We start from the raw sequence: 22,519 nt of genomic DNA on the forward strand, positions 1-22,519 counted from the left end.
CTTAAACTAAAATGCATTAGTGTCCAGTTATGTTTTTGACTTTGGACGTAACAGTCCCAGGGTCTCTCCCTTTGTCTCGGGCTGAAGTCATTCATATTTATTCATCTCATTTTATTGTCAGAAAGGCGACTTCACCTCTGCAGAAATGTGCATCCCCCTCTAATAAATTTCCTCGCTCATCTTTGATCCTCTTTGTTTTTATGTGATCTGCACGACATTGTCTCCATTTTGTGGCTGTGTTAAATGACCAGGTTTTAAATATTAAATCCCCATTTTTCTACTTTCTTCTCTTTCTTCATTCCTCCTTCTAGCACAGCTCATTTTAAAAATTCCTATCTCCCTGTATGCAGACTTGTTGCATCTGTTCTGCCTTCTGTCCCCTTGTGGCTTTCTCATTTTCACTTGTTTTCATCACTTTGATGTTGCCCTTTACAAGCTGGCTGAGTTTGTTTGATTTTCCTCATTTAACTCCCGTATTACCCAGAATGCCTACTGGCAGGGGTATTTGGGGTGTAAGGGTGCTATGGCAACACAGGTAGTGCCGTGCAAAGAAGTATCCAACCTTTTGACATGGTGGATTTTAAAGATGAATGCAGGTGGAAGAACAGGCACTGAGGGGCAAAGCTCAGGTGTAATTGCTTCAGATCTTTACTTTGGTCGCTTGTAAATTAGTTGTAGGTGTAACTTTAAATGGAGCAAATTACCATTTTGCTCATGCACACTCAAAGTGAAAACATGTTTTTTATATTTGTTTGCAAAATTTTAATAACCTCCCACTTAGAGTGTGTAGACTGATGTCATATGTCATTTTGATCCATTTAAAATGAAATCTGCAGTGCAATAACATTTGGAAAAAGGGAAAGGGTCTGATTCTTTTATAGGCCCACTACAGTTGCTGCCTTTTAAAATCATCCACACATTAACCCTTTCATCCACTTTCTATTAACTTTTCTGTTTACATCGGCCCGACATTGCTTCTTTACCACACCATTCACACACACCCCATCTACCCATTTGTCAGTTAGCCTTTTCATTTTATCGCCCAGTTTGTGTTTCCCATTTCTCGTTCCCCTCATTCTCACGTTTGGCCATTTGTCTTAATGTACACCCCATCTGTTTTTCCGTTTAGTCGACAGTTTCCTCATGCCTCTGATGCTGACCTTATCAATATGCAGCCATGCATGATAACATCCATATCAGTCAATAATAGCTTAGAACATGTTATATCCATCTCATAACAAACTCGTTTAATTATAACATGTTTTTTTCTGTGTCGCACTAATAATGTTGCTCAGGTAAAAAGTGAAACGAATGCAGTACAACATCTGTACAAGAATCATAACAACCAACTAGGCAAACACACATTTATTATGATATCTGTGAGGGGGAAAAAATATCCCATATTTGCATTCTCATGAAAAAGGGCAGGAAACATGTCAGAATGAACAATGTGACATGTCTTACTCTCCTTCCAGCCTCTCTCTGTGTCCCCCTTTGCTCCTGGTTTTGTTTGAGTGGTCGGCTGTTTGGATCTACACCAAGGATGCAGTTCATCTCATTAACTGCGGCCTGGTGATTGTGATCACGTGTGCATGTGTATTTATTGTCTGTACTGTGCTGGGTGTTAATTGTTTTGAAAGTCTGCCAATAAGCGCTGTCTAAATGAGAAGAGGCCATAACTCCTGATAATGGAAAAGTTGATGCATTTACAGTATAAATATTGTCAGGGACCGAGCGGGTAGACACAGGAATAAACACAATTGAGGCCCTAAAAGGCCCAACAAAAGATAGCTGAACTCAAACTATCAAGCTGAACTACAACACAAGTTCAAACCACAAACAGACAAAACTAACCTAACCTGCGTGACACACAAGGGGCAACATATATACCGGCTGGCACACATTACTGTAACTAAGCAACTTCTAAACACACACTAGACAAACAGTTTACTAACATGATCCAATTCCTTAAATATGGAAAAGCAATAACAAAATAATGAACTAAATAAAGTTTAACAACCTATAACCACTAAAGAAGCACTCCCTCCCTCACTGTCTTTTCTCCTTCATCTTCCATCACTGTCTCCACTCTTGTACCACTCTTTTCCTCCTCCTTGATTTCACCTCTCTATAATATTGTCCTCGGACTATCTCCCTGCATCACAGCCTCCTCCCTTCTCGATTGTCCGTCACCTTTGCCTCTGTCTTACTCTCTGTCTCTCTCTTTCCTCTCTTTTCTGTGTCTTCCTTCCTCGCTCAGACTTCTGCCTTATTGTGCTGAAAGCTGATAGCGGAGATAAATAACCCCTTTTCCGCTCAAATCCCCATTTCTGTCTGACTCGCTCATTTTGCTCACTTATCATCTCTCCTTCAGTCCATCAATCTGTCCATCTAGCCAGCCAGAAACTTCTGGTGCTTATTTTCATCTGATTTCTAACTATAGCCTGTCACTATTTGGTGTGTGTGTTCATAAATCACCTCTATCTTCTTTTAAAATGGAGTCCTCCACCTTCCTGGCTCCAATTATAAGGTCTTCACTGCTTAACGTCTTGCAGATGCTAAATCTGTATTGATACTTCAAAAGTTTTCATCACTGGCAGGTCAGACACAAATAAGCAGCGTTATTGAACACGGGGCTAATATATGAGGAAACAGTGTACAGTAATTTATACACAAGTCAAGTCAGCAATGTCGTGCACCACTATACAAGCATTATTAGACAATGAATGGTTATGGTTTCTGTGGTAAGTCACTGACATTTGAAAAAAAAATACTGTTTAATAATGTGAACAGAATCTGAATCAGTTCCTCAAACCCATCTGCTGATTACTGTGATTCAAGTGTCGATGTCTGCTCTTGTTCCCCAACTTTTTAACGGCTTTTCTCCACCACCACACCTCTCTCACCCTCTGATGTATTCATGGCACATCAGTATATCATTCCTTTCCCTCACTTCCACCTCACTCTTCACCTGCTCTTTTTTTTTTTATCTCTGACTTGCTCTTTCTCTCCACGTCTGCCACTGTTCCTGACCTTCTCATGCAACTCTCAGTCTTGTTTTCAGAGCTCTCTCTAGATTTGTGACTCATTGTCTCTGCTTTCATTTTCATTATACTGTCTGTCCAGGTTTGTGACGATCTACCGTGGTCCCAGCCACACCTACAAGGTCCAGCGATTGACTGAGTCCAGCAGCTACAGCTTTAGAATACAGGCCGTCAGCGACGCTGGGGAGGGTCCATTCTCCGACACGCACACTTTCTGCACCACCAAGTCTGTACCCCCTGTCCTAAAAGGTAAACTGGCCCTGACAGATGGTGCATGGCTTTGCGTGGTCAAATGTGAGGGATGATGCCACTGCTGCACTCCAGGATTGAATTTTAGAATATTGAATATTTGTCTGTTTGTGCATACACATCCTACCTTTGTTTGTTCTGAAGAGCTAGTTTCAAAGTGCTTAAAACCTAACAAATATCTTGGCTAGTTAAGACTTTACCCGTGTTTAAACAGGTTGCTGGTTCAATAAAAAAAAAAATAATTAAATGCGTGAACAGGTGCTCACTGTAGCATCGCAACTTCCCAAATGTCTATTTTGATGGGGTGTAAAAGTTCATTATAACACGTATTTGCTAATTGTTGTATGCAGTTTTGGTGTCGGCGCATACATCCAACCAATGTGTTTTTAAGAGCTGGTGCAATTGACTCCAGTAGAAAGGACACAGAATGTCCATAAAGAGGTGATACGCATGCAGGTCAAAACTGACAAAATGCTTGTTTTTGTTTGGCTGTTAAGGATGGCATGTTCACCGTAGCCTTGCTTGATTATAGCGACCAGTATGTGGTCTTTGCTGTAAACTAAGAGGCTGAGTGTCTTTTATAGCTACAATAATCACAGTAAAGAGTATCCTTCCCGGTGGTATAACTGGAAAGTAATATGGGGTGTGATTGTGAGGCTGTGAACGTGCAGCACAGCATTGATGTATCTATAAACAGGTAAATAACAGCCTGAGGGGTCCACACAACTTCTGTAAAACTGCAAATAAACATTAATTCAGAGCACTAGTATTTTGAAGTGGTGGATGGGTTTGAATAGTTGGGACAATTCAATGAATAGGTCCCTGGTTACGGTAAACATTTAGTAAAATGCGTGTTATATTTAGCACAGCGGTTAATGCAGTAAGAAATTAAGGGGTTTGTTGCCGTGTTGTTATTTTGGGGGTAAAGTGAGATTATCCCCCAAGGATATTATTTCTCTGCAAAACGGTTATCGGTGCAGAAAGACTAAATTATTTCCATGAAATTCACCTCTGTTGTGGTTTATCCTACAGGGTTATGTGCAGTACCAGCACAGTTAGTCTATATAGTCTGACAAAAACTGCCATTAACAAAAGTGGAACCATTAGTGCTGCCCACCTTATAAATAGATGGACAGGAAATGACTGCTCTTTGGATTGATCGACGCATTTGTACAGTAATAAAGGGTGTGTTTATTTAAGGCAAGTAGCCAAACCTCATCTATTTCTGCAATGAAATGCAACTAAGTACATGTAGTACTGTAATTACTTTAGTAGTGTACTTAAGTACCATTTCTTTACTCGAGCAGGCCTTTAATTATCACACACGAGGCAAATATCAAATTTTTCTCACTACATTAAATATATCTTAATCAAAAGAACTACTCTGCAACAGCAGTTGAGTTAAAAATAACAGCAATTAAAAATAAAATTATTAGATTATTAGCTGCAATCTAAACAACGAAAACAAAAATGTATCCAATAATACACACTGATGTGAAATGTGTTATTTTGCTTAAACTCTACGCATTTACTTGTATGACATATTTTCGTACTTAAATAATATTTTTAGTGCAACGACAATGTGGCACTGCTACTTTTACTTAAGTAAATGATCTGAGCATTTTTGTTCTTTAGATCTTATATTGTATAGTTTTTAGTTGTTTTTTTTTAATTCTGACTTCCTGCTGTGTGATTGATTGATTCGTGTTTTCATGCTTTTTCGCCCCACAGCCCCCAGAGTGCACCAACTGGAGGGCAACATGTGTGAGATCACATGGGAGACCATCCCACCAATGAGAGGGGATCCAGTGAGCTATGTGCTCCAAGTTTTGGTGGGACGCGAGTCAGAGTACAAACAGGTTTGTCTCCCAGACGTACAGTATGACACACGCACGCACACACACACACACACACACACACACACACACACAGAAATCACATGAGTACAGTTTTGAGATCTCTGTTGTATCTATAGTGCAGAGCTCCACTTAAATTATTTCATTCTTTCTTATTTTGTGGAAGTGAGAACAACTACTGGTTGGATATTTTCTAATCTCCTTGCGGAGTAAATTATTTCAGTTTGTTCTGATGGGGTATCACAACGAAGACACGAGTGTGAACGTAGAAGAATAAATCACACACCCTTCACACATACCTGGGTAATCTGCAGCTCCAGCAGTATTTACTCAATAGTATTGAAGGATTCTAAATATGAATTACAACACAGAAACAAATGAAAAGGGATTTAGGCTGCAGTGGAAATACTACTGTCTGGCTGGCACTTGTAGCGATAAGCATGTGTATGAGACTGCAGGACAGTCTTCAGGGGTGTTTTACTCTGTGTTATTGAATTACTAAATAGGGCTGCTGATATTCGCTCGCTGTCAAAACTCCAGCTTTGTGTGCGTGTTTGCTATTGAAATGCGTATTTGGTCATTTCATCGTGTACACACATCCGCTGTCAGGACAAATCTGTGATACTTCTTCTCGTGTAATTGTCCTCTTTTCTCTCTCTGTTTGTTCTCTCTTTTGTGTGTGCATTTATTTATCTCACAATGGGTAAAGTCCTCTCTCCAGCTACAGTTAAAGTAACAAATTGAATTCTCCAAAAATCAATATAGCTTTGTGTAAAACACACATAAATCCACAGTATACCACTTGGCTTAAAATAGAAGGAGAAATTGTATGTAGGCTGCTTTCACCCACAGAAAAGCCATTGCACTGTTCTGACCTGCAACAAGCCAGTCACTTTTCAGAATGAAATGAAAACGCATACTGTGCCTGAGGGCATTCTTTAGAGTCCCAGCTGTACTAGGTTGCTCATGTTCTTTTTCAGTTACAAAATAAATGCAGAAAGGGGCGGCTGACCTGACACAATATTAGGACTAATAAGGCGCCCTTGATGTGTCATTGCGTTATAATACAAATGTTTCTTCATGAGAGAGTCAGCGACAGAGTTACGTCTGGCATTTCACCAGGAACATTGGCTGTTGCCTTTCCCAGATTTTTTTTCATAGTAAAGTCAAGTTTGCTGCATGTGTAACGCCGGCAGCTTGTCGCCATGGCCCGAACCCAAACATAGTTATACCTTGCTCCTAGAACCGCGGGCACACTGAAAGCCGGGGTATGTCATGGGTGTAAGATGCGCACAGATATTTCTGTCCTGCTCAGGACAGAATGAAGAATCCCGCAAGATGACCTCAAAAAAGCAGGGTCCTGTCTTTTCACTCTAGGTGAGCGACGGGACCAACCTCAGAATTGGAGTCGCGCTGCTTGTCGTTGTAAACGGGCACCTGCTGAGCACCTCATAATACCCACTCCCCAAACAGGCAATCAGACGCCAAGAAAGCAAGAAAGACCCTATTCTCTATTCACAGAAACATTTACTTTATGTCTCTGTTCACAGAAACCGTTATATTGACTCATTTTATTCATGAGTACATTTCCAGGAAAAATTAACGGACATTGTGTTACATGGAATGAAAACTTGCACACTGTTGTAAACAGTCTTACATGTGTGCTCTTACTGATCAAACACCTGGTTGTAAACCTTTATTCTGTTGTTCGTCCGTTCTCAGGTTTTTAAGGGAGAGGAGGGCACGTTCCAAATCTCTGGTCTCCAGGGCAACACAGACTATCGTTTCCGTGTGGGTGCCTGCCGCCGTTGCCAGGATACATGCCAGGAACTGTGCGGACCACTGAGCCCCTCCTCTTTGTTCACGCTGCGCCGCCAGGACGCATCATCATCGGGAGAGCTGTGCGCCGTGGAAACGGGCAAAGCGGCGGGCCTGATCTCAAGCGATGAGCGCTTTGCGGCGCTGATTGTGTGCGTGTTCGCAGGCTTCTCCATCCTCATCGCCTGCTTGCTGCAGTACTTTTTCATGAAGTGAGGGAATTTTAACTATTGGATAGAAAGAGAATGAAAAAATACAGAGAAACTTTATAAAAACACCTATGAAAGAACCGAATGAAATCAAAACAAACACTTGAGATGTACTTCTAAGGCTATGTATGTTTTTTTTTTGTCAAATTATCAATTCAGGCGTTCCTCACCTTGTACCTGTTGTCTTCTGCCTTCACTCAGTTCGGTCTCATCTTTCTCTATGTCTCTGTTGTCTTTGTATCATTGTCTGTCTCATTTGTTAAGGATTCCTGTCGAGGGAGGCCTTGTCTTGGCTGTAACTCGTTTGGGAAAGTAAACTGATAATCAAGCCTTAAAATAGCAGTGAGCAATGCAGTTGCTCCCCAGATTGCATGTTTTTATTTTTTATCTTTTTAAAACATATTCGATTATCGAAAGTGTATATTTCTTGACGGTCATTGTCTTACTTTTTTTTTTTTTTTTTGCTGCAGACTTTATTCATTCAGCCATATTCCAATTTAGGCCTTAAAAGCTTTAGCCGTTCATACCTTATTATTCAGTTTGTTACTACTCTACATTCTGTCGGTCAAGTCATGCAATCTGCACCTGCTCTCACATACAGACTGAAAAAAGACTCACTTACATATACAATAGGCGCACACTCTGTACAATTACACACACACACACATGCGCAATGACAATAAGAAACACACATTTGCTCCTAAGAAGTCAATCACATACCTGCTCAGCGTTTAACATTCAATCACTCACTCGTTCAGCTACCAAAGTGATACAATCCATGTGTGGTGTAAGATGCTGCTATCCTGTGATTTTTTATTATATCTAAGAAAGAATGGAAAACCAGTAATCTAATATATATATATATACACACAATATATATACACACATATATATATGTACACATATATATGTGTACATATATATATATTATAACAAATATCTAAGATGCTATAGAAGTGATGTAATATAAGTGATGGCAATGTAAGTTCTGAAATACAGTGTGAAAGGGGAGGAGTCGACTCTAGGTGCTCACAACAGCAGCTCTGAGGTCAGTTCACCAGCTCGTGCATTCGATTGAAGGACCCTTTAACACTAGTCTTGGATCCTGTGTTGGGCCTAAACTGGCTTTAGCATTTACAAAAGCCGGGCTTGGATCGCAATTTGCTGCAACTTACCAGGAAAAGGCTGGACTGACCGCGGGGTCGGTCCTTCCGTGTTCTACCATCTCAAGATCCGTTGCTCCAGCCTATTTGTCTGTAGCTTTAGTGGTGATATGCTCATAGTGTCGGAGACCCAGAGGTGCTAACAGTCTGCCAGCTAGCTGCCCTTCTCAGAGCTGTGTGTGCGCTAACCGGGAAAGCCATTAGGAGTTAACTTGAGCTTTACCCCCTTGAAATTTAGCCAGCCGCCAGCCAGAGCAGTGCTGAAGCTGTAGTTTCTCCTTCCAGCTAGTCTGTGAATTGATACATTTGAAGTCTCTTCTCCTCTTTTCTTTTTCTCCTGCCCATAATTATATGTGATGACTGTTTTTGCTCTGGCTGCTCCTCTCTTGTCTTTGATGCATCCCATCTTTCTGTGCATCTACTGCCCTCTCCCCTTTCTTCTTTGCCTCACTCTCTCCCTCTCACTCTTTTTATTAAAAAGGTGCTTTATTGACATGTAATCAGAGCAGTAGCAAGTCTGTGGTCTCTCCTCAGATGGACATGTTCTCTGGTGATTTAAACTAACTGTGTTCACTAACCAAACAAGCCTTTGACAGGACAACACTTCACAGAACAGGGCATTCTGACACACCGTCACCTTTTTAAAATAATGACCTATGTCATTAGGGTGACTGACCCCAGCTCCCTCCCCATGACTCCTGAACCTGTTTTACTCCCACCTGAAAAACTAAGCCAAGGTACAGCCCATTACATACCCCCATGATCCAAAGATGTCACCCAGACCTGTGCGATTAATGTGTCAACCTATGGAGTGAGAGGGAGGAGGAACTGGGTGGGTAATGATTAGCTCTGATTGGAAGCCTGTAGCGTACCTCAGGGATAAGACCTTAGAGAGGGGAGATCTAATCCTGTCATCCCCATCGCTGTCATCATCATTATCACCGTCATCTTCATCTTATCCTCTCTTCCTCTGTTTTTCTGTCTTCGTCCATCTTTCGTCTTTCGTTTATTTAATGCTGTGTCTTGTCCCCTGTCTATGCTGTGCCTTGCTCCCCGTATGTGTCAGTAAGCAAAGTGGTTTACTAGCTCAAAATACCTTTGCCAAAGTTGATGGGAAAGTTAAGGTAGAGTTCTTTTCTAGGTTTAATTTATACTATATATTTGCATACAGTACTTTACATGCCAATTACAGTGCAATCGTCATTTATTTATTGTTAAAGATTAAGAGACAAGTGTAGTTATATACTAATTTTTTCCTTGTAGCATGTTTTTATTTTCATTTTTTTTTAATGGATGTATGTTAGATTGTATGATTAAGGCCAGCATTCCTTATCTCGGTAACCCTTTAAGTATTTCTCTTACAGCTGTGGGGAACCTGTAGTCCATCTGTCCATGCAGTTATCATTGCAATTTCAAACATATAACCAAATGCCTTTTTGTATTTTTTTTTGTTTTGTTTTGTTTGTTGGTTTGTTTTTTTCATTTCTTGCTTCGGCCTCACACAGCCAAGCCGTTGTTGTAATGCTTAGAAAATCATGTAGCAAAGCCAGGCCTTAGGGTCATATCACTTCATCTGTAATGGGATAAACTTCGCTGCCTTTGGCTTTTTTCTGATTAGTGTTATAATGAAGCTTCTGATATATTTTTTTTTTCCTGTTTTTATTGCCAAAGTGCAGATTTCTTGTGTCCACTACATGTTGCGTTTGCAGTTGTCTAAAGGGTTCTGTGATGATCTTCTGCAACAACACAGCATTACAATTATTATTATTGTTGTTATTATTCTCTCAAAAGGAAAAAAAAAACATTAACTCGATCTGTGATTATACTTCTTTTCATATTAGCTTTTATTATTTTGTTTTGTAAAGCAAAATGTGCCATTTTGAAATGTGTAGCCCCCTTTAGGAGGAGAGTTATTAACACGACATGATTTCACACTGATAAAGTAAAAAAAAAATATATATAAAAGGTTAAAAAAAAACAATCATACGATGATTTCGGGCAGATGATGACAATAATAATATTGACGATTTCTTGTTCAGGCTAGTGCTGGTGTACCAGTAGTGAGTATTTCGTATCCAGTATTTTGCTAAGAGATGATATGATATCTATAGAGCTATAGAATGAGACGGTAAATACATTATGACTAACAGAGTTGAAGCACTTTTTTTATGGCGAGAATTAGTCTGGATGAGGTAAATACGAGCGAGAGGAGATACGCTGCCCCTACGCTCTGTTCCAAACACTAATGCCAACGCAGTCTGTTACATTCATTGGCATTATTCTGTCGTTGGCATTGAGGATGGTTCCTTGTTTTGTTTTTTAAGTGGTGCCCTGCTCCCCGTAGAACAGTTCAAAGGGACTATGGTGCCTTTTCTGAGTCTTGCTCATGATATGTCTACCCAGCCTGTTGCATTGTAGTCGGCAGGTTACGCGCGAGGTGCCCTGTCCTTTAACTCCAGATGTTATGTTGCCCACCCTCAGTCCCCCGTAACCACGTTTCCAAACTTTAGTGCCCCATCAGTGAGCAGAGTTTCGCCTTTGGTTTGGCTAAATTCAGGCCAGTTCTGTTAGTGTTGTGAAGCCTGATGTTAATAACAAGGTTTTAACTGAAAGGCTCTGTATTTGTGGGCAGGGTACTTCCCTTTATGTACGCTGTTGTTTTTGTTTTTCCAAATGCTTGTGGGGTGTGGTTTATGAAACCTCACAACCTTTACTTTTGCCCTGTTTATAGGGTATGTCAAGAATGAGAATGAGAGACTATTATTTTTTTTTTGCCCAGCAGCCCCACGTCTGTGCCTTCCGATCAGTTTTTTTTGTTTTTGTTTTGTTTTTTTACAGCAAGTAGAGATTTTGACTGAGAGATTGGCGATTTGACAAACGTACAGAGACTCACAGGTATTTAACTAGCCTATTTTTTATGCGAGACAAAAAAAAAAAGGAAACATATTTTTACCTCACAATTTAAAAACAAACATTCCAATGTTGTCATGGTCTACGAATTGAAAAAAGAAATTCATGCATTTCTTCTTGTATTGTAAATGTTAGACAATTTCATATGCATTATATAAAAGAAACTGCCATATCAATTTTAATGTATAGATTTTTGCAAATACCACCCTATGTATGTAAGACGTAACTGTATCGGTAGCGTATATATAATATATTTATGCCCAATAAATGTTTTAATTTTTTTCTGACTTGCAAGTATTTGTTTTATTGTGTGTGTCATTGTTCATCAGCACTTCTTTAGACACAAACATGCTGCATAGTGAATCATTCTGTAGCTAAATGGACATGTAGGCTTTGAGTTCTGCTTAATAATGTTTCAAATCTTTTTATTCTTTTATGATGACAAGATTTTAAATGTCACGCAGATGTGTTAATGCAATGGTAAACTTTTTTTGACACTAGGATATTAAATGAGTGTGTGTGTGTTAGTGTTAGATTTACTCTTCAGTGGCCTTGATGGAGTTTAGCCAGATAGCTGAGAATCACACACTCCACTATTACCTGCTGTCCCTCAGGGCAACCACAGAGACATTTCTGCACCTCACACTCATTTCCTCTTCCTTGAAAGTGACCCAAGGACCACAGGGAAATATTTCTCTTTTGACCTTTTGTGGTAGCCTTGATCATTTTGTGGTGCTTGTAGAAGGATTGGTGTGGTTAAAGTAGTGGAGAAATCCAACGTTAAATGGATGGGAACAAAACAAACGGCTTCCTCTTTCTCCATCTTATCTTTTTTTAATTAAGCTTTAGTACAGCTACAGTCTAACAAAAGCCATATTGTAGGGAAGTGCACTGTAAGCAGTGGCCACACAATAATTGCCTCTTCCAGATAGTGAGATGCAGTATGAACAAAGCTGAAGGATAAAGCACTCAGACAGCATCAATTGTTTTGTGCAGTGTGTGAGTCGCTGAAACACAATCGCAAGTGACTGAGTGTGGTTATTTTGTGTTAGATGCATGACTTCTGGCTCTTTTGAAGCAGCCAACTTCCTGTAATTTTGGGAAAATCAATATTTTGTAGAAGTTTGGGACACGGCCGAAACCGATCGGCTGCTGTCCCGGGGATGAAACTCAAGGCAAGACAAAGTGCAATGTACTCTTTGCTGTTTTACGTTTGTCAAGTCCACAAGTAACAGCTTGATGAGATCCCAGCTGCTGATTCTAAACACGAATAACTGAACAGGATGGAAAATACAAAAACAGTCAATGCATCTGTCTTTCACCGTGTGCCACCGTGTCTCAGTCATTCCCCACCACCGTAGATTCACCGGGACAGGCACACAGTGACATACAGTACTGTTGATGGACACAGACTTGCAGTCTTCTTCAGTACAGCCTCCTATTTGTCTAAATGTAATTAATTCACTCTGTGTCCTGCACGGCCCACATTGAACCTCTCATGAGGTGTGACTCACTGATTGCACCCCTCTTCTTTCACCTGGTGCTTTACTGTTTATTTTCATTGCAGATTTTTTAATACAGACCTGTGTTTTACACCTCCTTCTCCTCGCTTATTATCCGCCCACTATCAATCTATGAGATAACAATCTAGTTTTATTTGATTGACTGTCTCTTTCAATACTCACTTTAAAAATTCTCTTATACTTTCAGTTTTCTCTGCAGCGCGAGCTCCCATTCACATATACCATTTTGTCAAACTGCTGAATGTGCATTTAGAGAGTTGTGTGGATGCTTTAGGTGTTTTGATTGGTGTGTTGATGGTTCCTGGGGTCATCTTAGAGGTTACTGAGGGGTCCTTTGAGCCTTGCTTGGTGGGGGCAGCCTCTGCCGTCTTTGAAGCTTTGGTGATAGACTGGCCCTGTAATGGAATGGGAATGGAGCCACGTTCCGAAAGGACTTCAGTTGCACTTTGTGTTTACTCTGCATGGCGTTGACTGCACTGATGTTTAATGGAGGTGGTTCGTTGCTTTCACAAATCTCTCTGACTGCAATTCATATCTCTTTCCTCCTGGAGAATAAAACAGCTACCTGACTCTCTAGTGTGTGTCAGCTTACATGAAGAATACTTATTGTTTTGGAAAAACTTTTGTTTTTGTTTGTTTGTTTTCCTCTTATAAGACTTCATGATCACATTAACAGAAGATATCCACATACCCCCCCCCCCCCAAAATAAAAACAATTTTTTTTTTACTCTTAATCATCCCATATTTTAATAAATATGGCATCAGTATGCAAATTCTGAAACATTCATTACAGAGATACATTCTTCAGAGCCAAGAGGCAATGTTTTGAAATTCAGTGCAGATAAGTGGAGGCTGCTGCGGTGATTTGAATCGCTCAAACCATCTGGGTATATGGCACTGAGTGTATGGCGTTACAAAGCATCTATTTACAATTTAAAGCAAGCGTAACATCATTACATATTATAGAGAATTCATTGATTCTTTTTGTCCGAAACAACACGCACTGTGGTGCATTTTACAAAATTAGATTATCTTTCCATCTGTGGCATTGACATATGCACAGTTTATGTAAAAGAGGTTTTTAAAAGGTTTAAAAGGTTTTTTTGCAACATTTAGTTGTTTTGTCGGCACCTTTGGCACCTTTCTATTTCAGTTCACACCAGCGTACACAGTATAGTCACCCATATAACAGTTTCCACTAGACACCTATGCAGCCTCTTCATTTGCTAGTCGACAAAGTGTTCAAGACATACAGTACATAATACAATTTACACGGTGCTTGCTTGATATGACCGCTGAATAAGCCACTTTGCACTATACACACTGAACAAATTTAGGAATGTGAAACACTTCATGCCAGAGAACATCCACAGGGCATTCTATACTACAAGTGCACGTCGTCTTTATTTTAACAAAATAGAAAATCTGAAATAAATTTAATCACACAAATGACAGAATCTGCTACATGTTTTGCATCACTGGATCCACAAATTTCCACATTGTCCGCATGTGGGGGTGTACTGTTGTACTGACATCTCAGTACACCTGAGATGACCAAAACATGAACAGTATCAGTAACAGTATGTGAGTCGTGTGCAGTTCACCCGACTCACATAGGTGACACATTTATGGCCACTGAGAAGTTTTTTGCACAAAGCATCTTTATCTTACGTCCAAACTGATATTTGATACATAAAATTTTTGCGATAGCCTATCACAGCCTCCTCTTGTGCAATAATGTTGAAGATTTATTTTAAGCAGTAAGAGTATTGCAGCTTGCAGCTTTTATCAAAAAAAATTGAAAGGCTTAATATGTAAGAAATGTTTGCATGTTTACCTCACAATCACAAAAAAAAAGGGACTCACCAACCCCAGTGATCATTTCTGGCAGCGTAAAGACAGCATGGACTAGATACAGGCCACTGAACATGTTACATATTAATAACAGTAACACAGTATTTTACATGTATGTGTATTTTACACACACACACACACACACACACGCACACACACATATACAAACACTGCACCTCTGCCCCTCTCTACAGGAGCACTGAGCAGTGCCACAGGTTCTACAGTGCTTTCTTTGTCATCCAGAATATGAATACAGTATAAGGCAACTGTAAATGTCTGTGATGTTTAGAGTGTGTGGGTGCATGCAAGCATGCGCGCCCCTGCTGTATGTTGTTAAGATTTGGATCGATATAAGCACTTCAGGCGGGTGTACATTTTCTACTGTACCTCTGTTTTTCATATGCTTCTGAGTGTGCTGTATGAACTGTAGATGTCATTGGCTGTAATCACAAAAACAAAATGAATACTTTGAAAAACAATTTTTAGATTGATGCATGTTGGAAAAAGTGAAGAGAGACGTCCTTTTCTCATCCTGCTTTTAGTCCCAGTTAAATAAAGGCAAGTGCTGCGTAGACGTGGAGTATTCCCTCGGTGTGACAGAAATGATGGCTGTAATGTGGGTGTTTTCAACTTGTGATAAATATCTTTACAGATTCTATCCAGTTACTTTGTCATATAAACATTCAAAAGCTGACTGTAGATTCTGTCCAGCCGATCGAGCTGTCTCCCTTCGTGGTGCTGGCTGTGCGCCCCCGAGAAGGCTGGCTGTCGGTCAGGCCGAAAAGGCGCGCCGCTGCGCCCCGGTATTTCCAGGACATGATGTTGTACAGGATGGGGTTGATTGCGGCACTCAGATAAAATAGAACCACTGACACCAAGTTGCAGTACTCGGAAAGCACTAACAGCAGAGGGGATGGAGCATCCAAAGAGCGGAACTGGAGGTAGCGACCAACATGGAACGGCAACCAGCACAGGACAAAAGCCAGCACCACCACCACTGGATTAGGAGGGGAAAGAGATGGACATGAAAAAGATGATAAAGAAGAAGAAAAGTAGAGAGGATGGAAACGTTACTGTAGATTAATGAAATAGCAAACATTTCTACTAGGCTGCATCCACATCTAGATCTGAACCACACTGTGCGTATTTTGCGCGCTTTCCCAACTTACCCAGCATCTTGATGGTCTGTCTGTTGCTTTTGTCCCTGTGAGCCACGCGAGAGTTGATGTTTGTTTCTCTGTGTCTCTGCCACAGCCGACGACCTATGAGGCTGTAGAGCACTGTGAGACAGAACACCGGCATGAAGAAGAAAACAGAGCTCAACCACACCATGGCCCCCATCAGACCTGACTCCACGGCATAGTGCGTCATCTTACACTCACGGGTGTCCCCGGCCTCCAGGAAGAATTCAGTGTCATTCATTCCCAAACTGAAATTTGGTGGTCCCATGTTGTCGCGCCTCACTCCCACCATGACAAACACAGGTCCAGCACTCAGTAGAGACACTGTCCAAAGCACAAGAATCAGAGCGCGCACCCGCCTCTTTGTAACCAGGGCCTTGGCACGAAGTGGGAAGCAGATCGCCAAATAGCGCTCCACTGAAAGCGCGGTGATGCTGAGGATGGTGGAGTAGGTGCATGATTCTGACACAAACTGAAAAAGCTTACAGAGCGCGTCCCCAAAGCGCCAGGGCCTGTACCTCCACATGCGGTAAAGGTCCAGTGGCATACAGAGGAAGATGAGCAGGTCAGATACAGCCATGCTGCATAAGTATAGGTTAGTGGTGGTGCGCATGTCCCTGTACTTGCTGACCACCAAAATGGTCATGACGTTGCCGGCCACCCCGACCAGAAACAGCAACGTGCAGGCGGTGGTGATGGCCGTGAGGAGAGGGATTGAGTAATAACTGAGAGGAGGCAGTACAGGGTCACCGTTCCTTGTGGCGTTGGGGGTCTCCTCCCAGCTGCAGTTATGGGAGAGGCACTCCGAGTAATTGGGCCAGGAGGGCATGCTGTCTCCGCTCAGTTATACACGGGGCCGCGCCTGGCCCTGAGTGTTTAAGGCACCTCGGGTCTGACACCCAACGAGCCTCTTGACACTGCCCTGTCTCCTCATCATTACTGTTCACCGATGTAATGACAAAGCTTTGCAGAAGCCGTGCGTAAAAACCAAGACCTTTGCTCACATGAAGGTGAAATAGATCTTGGAGGTCTCAGATCATCAACGGGACGGCAAATCCTTTGCAAAAATCAGGCACAAAAATGGCTATTTTCAGTCGAACCTCATCATCCACTTTACCTGGATCATACATTCTGAAGTGGCCCAGCAGTGTTTGGTGCTCAAAGTACTTGTAGGCGTGATAGTTACAAAACAAATCACTTGCTGGATGTTTGTATGTTGCTCGTCGCCGGACGAAATTGATGCGGAGGTGTATTCCAGTCACAACAGCCACTGCAGAAAAGCATAACACATATATTACCAGTTATCTCAACGATAAAAGGAACATTTCTAATTTGAAAACCAGTTATCTTCTGCATCACTTATTTTTGTGATAGTCAACGCGAGCTGGACGCTTTGGGAAAACACAAAACATGGTTCTTCCTCATGCGCAAAAGAGTCCATGCGTTTGCGCGTCAGATAAAAACAAAACAGTGGAAACAGAAGATGAGTTGCACCGGTCCGCCTGTGTCGGTGCGTCAGAGGCAGGCTCCTAGTGATGCGACAGCAGCGGAGAACATCTGTCCTCAGCCAAACACAAACGGACAGACAACAACCACCGTGAAAACAAACACCGCATGACGAAACGGGAACAGTTTTACAAAAGTCACAAGAACCAAGAAGGAGCGACGCATTGTCAACATGCTGATACAAACAGGACTGTAAATATAGTAGGTAAAGGAAAAAGAATCGGGAATTGCAAAGAAGCCACACCATCCAAATCTGCTCCTTTAGTTATGGTGCATATCCAGTGTGTGGATCTTGACTCCCAGTGCGCAAAACCGGGACCGTGATGTGGGGTCTACAGTGTATCAGTGATGCAACGCCACCTACATGTGCTGTTAGGACAGTGATGTCTCGGGGTTAATGCTCAACAATTTTACAGAAAGCAAAATGAAAATGGGGAGGAGGGGGCAACAAATATGCAGAAACGTTCCTAACTGGCCCCCAATTCTGCAGAAATGCTCTCTCCCCATAGAGATCAGTTTAATTAGGAGCATTAATTTACAATTTCATTTCGCTCTCAGCACCCTTTTACAGTTTTGCCTGGCGGTGTATCACATGTGTGATGCTTTGTGCCTCTGCACTGCACTCTGCCTTCCCTAAAATTCTACAGTGTCACAGTCACAGAGAATTAATTGCATCACAGTCAGTCTGACAGCTATGAAACTAGGCTGTGTGAGGATGTAGCACTTAGTAGGTGCGCTGTTCTTGTTTTAGACAATGTTTGCAAATTAGCAACATGCAATGTCAAATCACGCTTGCTGAAGATTTTCATTTGCAGTGAACATTTAGTGCGTCTAGGCCTAAACTTTATCCAACCCTCTGACATGCTCTGCTGCCTGGGCTGTTCTAGTTTGCAGCACATCCACACATCCACGCATACTTCTATTAAATTATTTCTCTGCTTCTAGTGGAAAAACTCCTCCAGATGACATCACCCGGAGGAGTTTTTCATCATTAGGAGGTTCAAATGATGTCCTCTGGGGGAGCTCTGGAAAAGGAGGTTGAAAATCATTAGACATTCCATAGTTTGAGCAACACGATGACATCCATCCTCCAAGTGATGCCATCTGGAGGCATTTTTCAGCTAGAAGTAGAGAGACATTTTTATATAGGGAGGTCAATGGGAGGTTAAGGACATTGATGTACATGTACTACCCAACCTAGAACCAAAGGAAGCAAGTTCAAAATCACCGACCATGTCCTTTAAAACCCATAATCTGTTTTTGCTCCACTGTTTATTCACTGTCACGGTCTTCACACAAACCCAGCAAAACACACTGTACTCCAAGTTTGGACAGTCTAACATTATAACATTTAGAGACAAAGTGTGTTCATGCTTTTTTTTTTTTTTGGTTCCGTGAGTTCAGGGTCACCATCGCAGATCATTGTCCACATGTGGATTCAGCACAGTTTTTACACTGGATGCCCTTCCTGACACAACCCTCCCCAATTTCTACTGGGCTTGGACCAGCACTGCACAGCTGGGGAGGGGAATGGCCCGGTAGGGGTTCTCTAGGCAAGACACTTCGACATATAGCCATATAGGCTGGGGATCGAACCACGGACCACAGGGACGACTGCCTTTACCAACTAAGCAACAGCCGCCCCAACAAAATATTTCTATTTTTCCTGTGCTGATGTGATCCTGAAGCTTCAAATCCTGTTATCTCTCTGCCCTTTGTGCTGTGTTTAACAGCAGGTACCATTATGTTTATGAGCGGTGAATCACTATGGGAGAGAGAGCCAGTAAATAAACAGAGAGGGAGAGAGAGAGACGAGAGAGAGAGAGAGAGAGAGAGACAGACAGAGAGAGAGAGCTCTTCCTTGGTAAAAGAACACAAGTAGGACACTTGTCAGTTCAGTTGTGTCTTTCACAGCCTCTGTCACATATTTTTCTCATATCTGGTAAGTAGCTGTAGCTGTTGATGGTCATATGATGTGTACAGTCTGGACTGGCGTATGTGTGTGTGTGTCTGTGTGTATTTGGCTCATGGGCTTTTAAGGTTTTCAGGCGAAACCTTAACCTATGACATTTGTATTGAGCCCTCTAACTACATTTCCTGGGCCCGTGTTCGCAACAACTGTGACAACAATGACAATAATTCATAGTTATTTACACGAGGCCAAATCGGATGGTTTCTGGGACAACAGGAGGTGACAACAGCGCCGAGTTCTTTACAGAAATGCTGCGACTGTTTAATGCTACTTTAGTGATTTACCAGGGTTGGTCCTTTTATGGCCACAAACTATGTGCTCCAGTATGTAGGTTTTGTAAAGCAGACGCCCCCCAACAGTTTGTCTCTGTGTGTGACATTTGTATGCATTTATTGCTGTGTATCCTGAACACACTTCACCGTCTGGGCCCTGATTTTTCCCTTCCTGTGCATGTTGTTTGAGACAGTGTCTGGTGAACCTGGAAAAGCAACTGTGTGCTGATAAGTATTTTTGGTGGAGCTTTGGATTCAGGGTGTGGTAACAGACTACAGGGCTAAAGTCCTAGTCATAATGATACACACATTGAGGCACACACACACACACACGCATGCACATATGACATCTATCTCTTATAAATGTGATGTGCTCTCAGTGTGAGGAATGCAGTTCATCTTTTATTCCACAAGATGGAGAAAGAGGTCTCTTTTATTTTATACTTGAGTGTGAATTTGTTGGACTTCAGGACTTGTGAATGGTTTGCACTGCAGTCTGGTCTCATTACACGAGAGCTCTCTAAGCAGGAAAACACACGTAGTATATGTTCACATTGGTTTTGGCGAACACACAACTACATCAACATTTTGCAGTTGCTTCTATGTAAATGCATCTGTTTTTTTTTAATCTCAGGTGCAGATATATAATAAAACACACAAAGGTACACAGACAAAACAATAGCATACCAAAGAAAGTGAGCGTGTGAAGTGATGAGATAATAAGCAGGGTGGGTGTTAGTATTTTCGCCCCAGAAAACACCTCCTACTTCCTGCAGTCCTGTAGTGGTTTGTCCAATGGGAGAAGTCTGTAGGAGGAACTGGTTTCTGTGACTGGTCTGCAGTTTGAGAGACCCCTCCCTGGCAGAGGAGTTGGAAAGAGTTCACTGTTAGTTTTTCTCAGCCACTCTTACTGAGTTACAGACGGGAAGAAGCACAGAGCTCACTGCCTGCTGCTGCTGCTGTGCTACAGTTTGTTGTCTGCTCAGCGGGTCTTAAGGTTTCCATCCATTCAGTGAAGCCCAGTGGATTGATCACTCTAACCATGCATACAGCAGGTCCACCAAAAGAGCAGGTGGGTAATGCCTCCCTCTCTCTTTCAGTTTGTCTCTGTTCTATTTGTGTCTATTGACTGGGTGGGGTGGGGTGGGGGGTTATAGGAGTCTCTGTGACAGCACTGGGATTTGGGTTCTCCATGGGATCATGTAGAAGAATCTTTGGGGTTGTACTCCCCTCTGCTGCTGTATTATTATAAGCAAAGTGAATCTTGTTCCACGGCGAGTGAATGTATAGTAGCTGTGTCTTGCTTCTTAGCTTCTTGGCTCATTAGTTGCAGTGGTTTGTTACCTGTACAGGTAGGTGTTGGACTGCTGCCCCCATCCCCCCTCCCCCCAAATCCAATCTCTCATCCTGTTGTGAAAGTTAGCTGCTTCAGCTGGAATGTCATGGGAAACTGGAGTTATGTTGCTGCTCTTTCACCACTGCTTTCTCACAACCTAACAACCTCCCTGTCCTCTCCCTCCTCCTGTCTTCTCCTTTTGTCCTCCCTCCTGATACACATGATACTTACCTCTGACATTCAGTAGTCCCTTCTAACCTTTTGCACAGGCAGCAGCAAAATGACATTTGTTGTACAGTGCATTTGTTTTATGGCGCTATAAGAAACATAAATGTAAACTATACTATTGTTATTGTCGGCCTCAAGCTTTGTGCATTTGACTGTGTCAACTTGTTCCATGTGGTGCGACCTGCTGTTTGTGATGCATATAAACTCACTGGTATTTCATAATTAAGACATTCATTTTTATGTATCAAGTTTTACATTATCTTATAGTATATTTTTGTTGTTTTTGCTCTTCTTCTTTTTCTTCTTCTTTTTCTTTTTCTTTTTTATCTTCTTCTTTTTCTTTTTCTCAGGGAGTATTAGATTAGAGGAGTTAGTTTTATAAGCGTAGCAGGCACATTTTCTTCTGTAAATGTAATCCAGATGGGTTACAGTTTTATAGCTTATACACTTGCCAAAACCCACAAAACCTCCTTCCAACCAGTCAGGAAAAATTTAAAATCTTATCATGCACAGACTGTAGCATATAAAAGATGCAAAAAGACTTTTAAAAACATTATTTACATGAAAGAAAATGTCACCATCCCATTTACCACTCACTTGAGCATTCGGACCCATGTATTGCCTGTGGAACCCGATTGTCTTTATATTTGAACCACAGACTATTTCTTGGCTACTTTACAGGCCTAATTTAATTTATGTGGAATTGTGATTTCTCAGCTACTGAGGTTAAGAATGATTAGGTGACAATATTTCTTAAGAAACCTTTTGGCTAACCCTACTTTACTCCATAACCTTCACTAATGGAATGCAGCCATGCAGATATTTTATATTTCGTTTGTCGTGTCATGTCATTTGCATAAACAATATTCTTTGTACTATAAGGAATCAGCAAAACACACTGTCATCAGTTTTCCTAGCGGCTGAATTGTGTAGAAAAACCTTTTGCTTGCTTTATTGTTTTCGGCTCCATTTCACTGAGGTGAAATAATTCTCAGCGACAGGGATCTTAACACCTGGGTAGCAAATAAAACCAAAGCTATCTTCCTGGTCACCTTGACCCTTTAGGTCAAGAGCACAATTGTTCTTCATACTGTCTGTACAGATACTGTAATCTGGGCCGGTCAGGACACAAGTTATAGTCATTTTCAGGCCTGAACTTTGCTGGCATGGTAGGGCCAAGTCAGGCTTTTCGGAAACAGAGAGAAAGAGAGAAAGAGAGAGAGAGAGAGCAGTTCCCTCCTCCTGCAGTACAATGATGCTTTGTGTTACAGCCAGCAGAACGCCACTCTGGTGATGATGACGATTGCTCCCTCTCTTTTTCTGGCATCTACTGTATGTCTTGCTTTCTCTGCCACTCTGACCATCCCTATCCCCCTATCCACGGTGTGAAGGATTAGA

General features: G+C 41.7%; 3 protein-coding genes across 7 annotated transcripts in view; 2 read left to right on the forward strand and 1 right to left on the reverse strand.

Moving 5' to 3' along the window:
- fndc3ba (fibronectin type III domain containing 3Ba) overlaps positions 1 to 11,530 on the forward strand; it is an 83,044-nt gene extending 71,514 nt beyond the window's left edge. For all 3 annotated transcript variants that reach the window (XM_067479183.1, XM_067479182.1, XM_067479184.1), the window contains 3 exons: positions 3,127 to 3,293; positions 5,025 to 5,152; positions 6,872 to 11,530. In XM_067479183.1, coding sequence (XP_067335284.1) covers positions 3,127 to 3,293; positions 5,025 to 5,152; positions 6,872 to 7,183 — 607 coding nt within the window. In that variant the 3' untranslated portion in view covers positions 7,184 to 11,530. The remainder of the gene's footprint in view (positions 1 to 3,126; positions 3,294 to 5,024; positions 5,153 to 6,871) is intronic.
- A 2,047-nt stretch (positions 11,531 to 13,577) lies between these two features.
- Positions 13,578 to 17,613, reverse strand: ghsra (growth hormone secretagogue receptor a). The gene is made up of 2 exons (XM_067480906.1): positions 15,796 to 17,613; positions 13,578 to 15,623 (listed from the first exon to the last, which is right to left on the reverse strand). Exons 1-2 carry the CDS (start codon positions 16,634 to 16,636, stop codon positions 15,310 to 15,312), a joined length of 1,155 nt encoding a protein of 384 aa, XP_067337007.1. The 5' UTR covers positions 16,637 to 17,613; the 3' UTR covers positions 13,578 to 15,309.
- A 1,543-nt stretch (positions 17,614 to 19,156) lies between these two features.
- pld1a (phospholipase D1a) overlaps positions 19,157 to 22,519 on the forward strand; it is a 28,279-nt gene continuing 24,916 nt past the window's right edge. For 2 of the 3 annotated variants that reach the window (XM_067479706.1, XM_067479710.1), the window contains exon 1: positions 20,453 to 20,629. The gene's annotated coding sequence lies outside the window, so the exon portion shown is untranslated. Of the gene's footprint in view, positions 19,256 to 20,452; positions 20,630 to 22,519 lie in introns of those variants that run through there. The other variant, XM_067479707.1, reaches the window with a different exon arrangement.

Source organism: Channa argus, chromosome 16 (assembly GCF_033026475.1).
Source record: "Channa argus isolate prfri chromosome 16, Channa argus male v1.0, whole genome shotgun sequence".
Classification (NCBI taxonomy): Eukaryota; Metazoa; Chordata; class Actinopteri; order Anabantiformes; family Channidae; genus Channa; species Channa argus.

Excerpts from the sequence above, each read along its gene's own strand:
- ghsra (XM_067480906.1), bottom strand. The coding sequence starts at position 16,636 with ATGCCCTCCTGGCCCAATTACTCGGAGTGCCTCTCCCATAACTGCAGC. Across the intron at positions 15,624-15,795 it reads ACAGACCATCAAGATGCTGG|TGGTGGTGGTGCTGGCTTTT; the intron begins GTAAGTTGGGAA and ends CTCCTAATCCAG.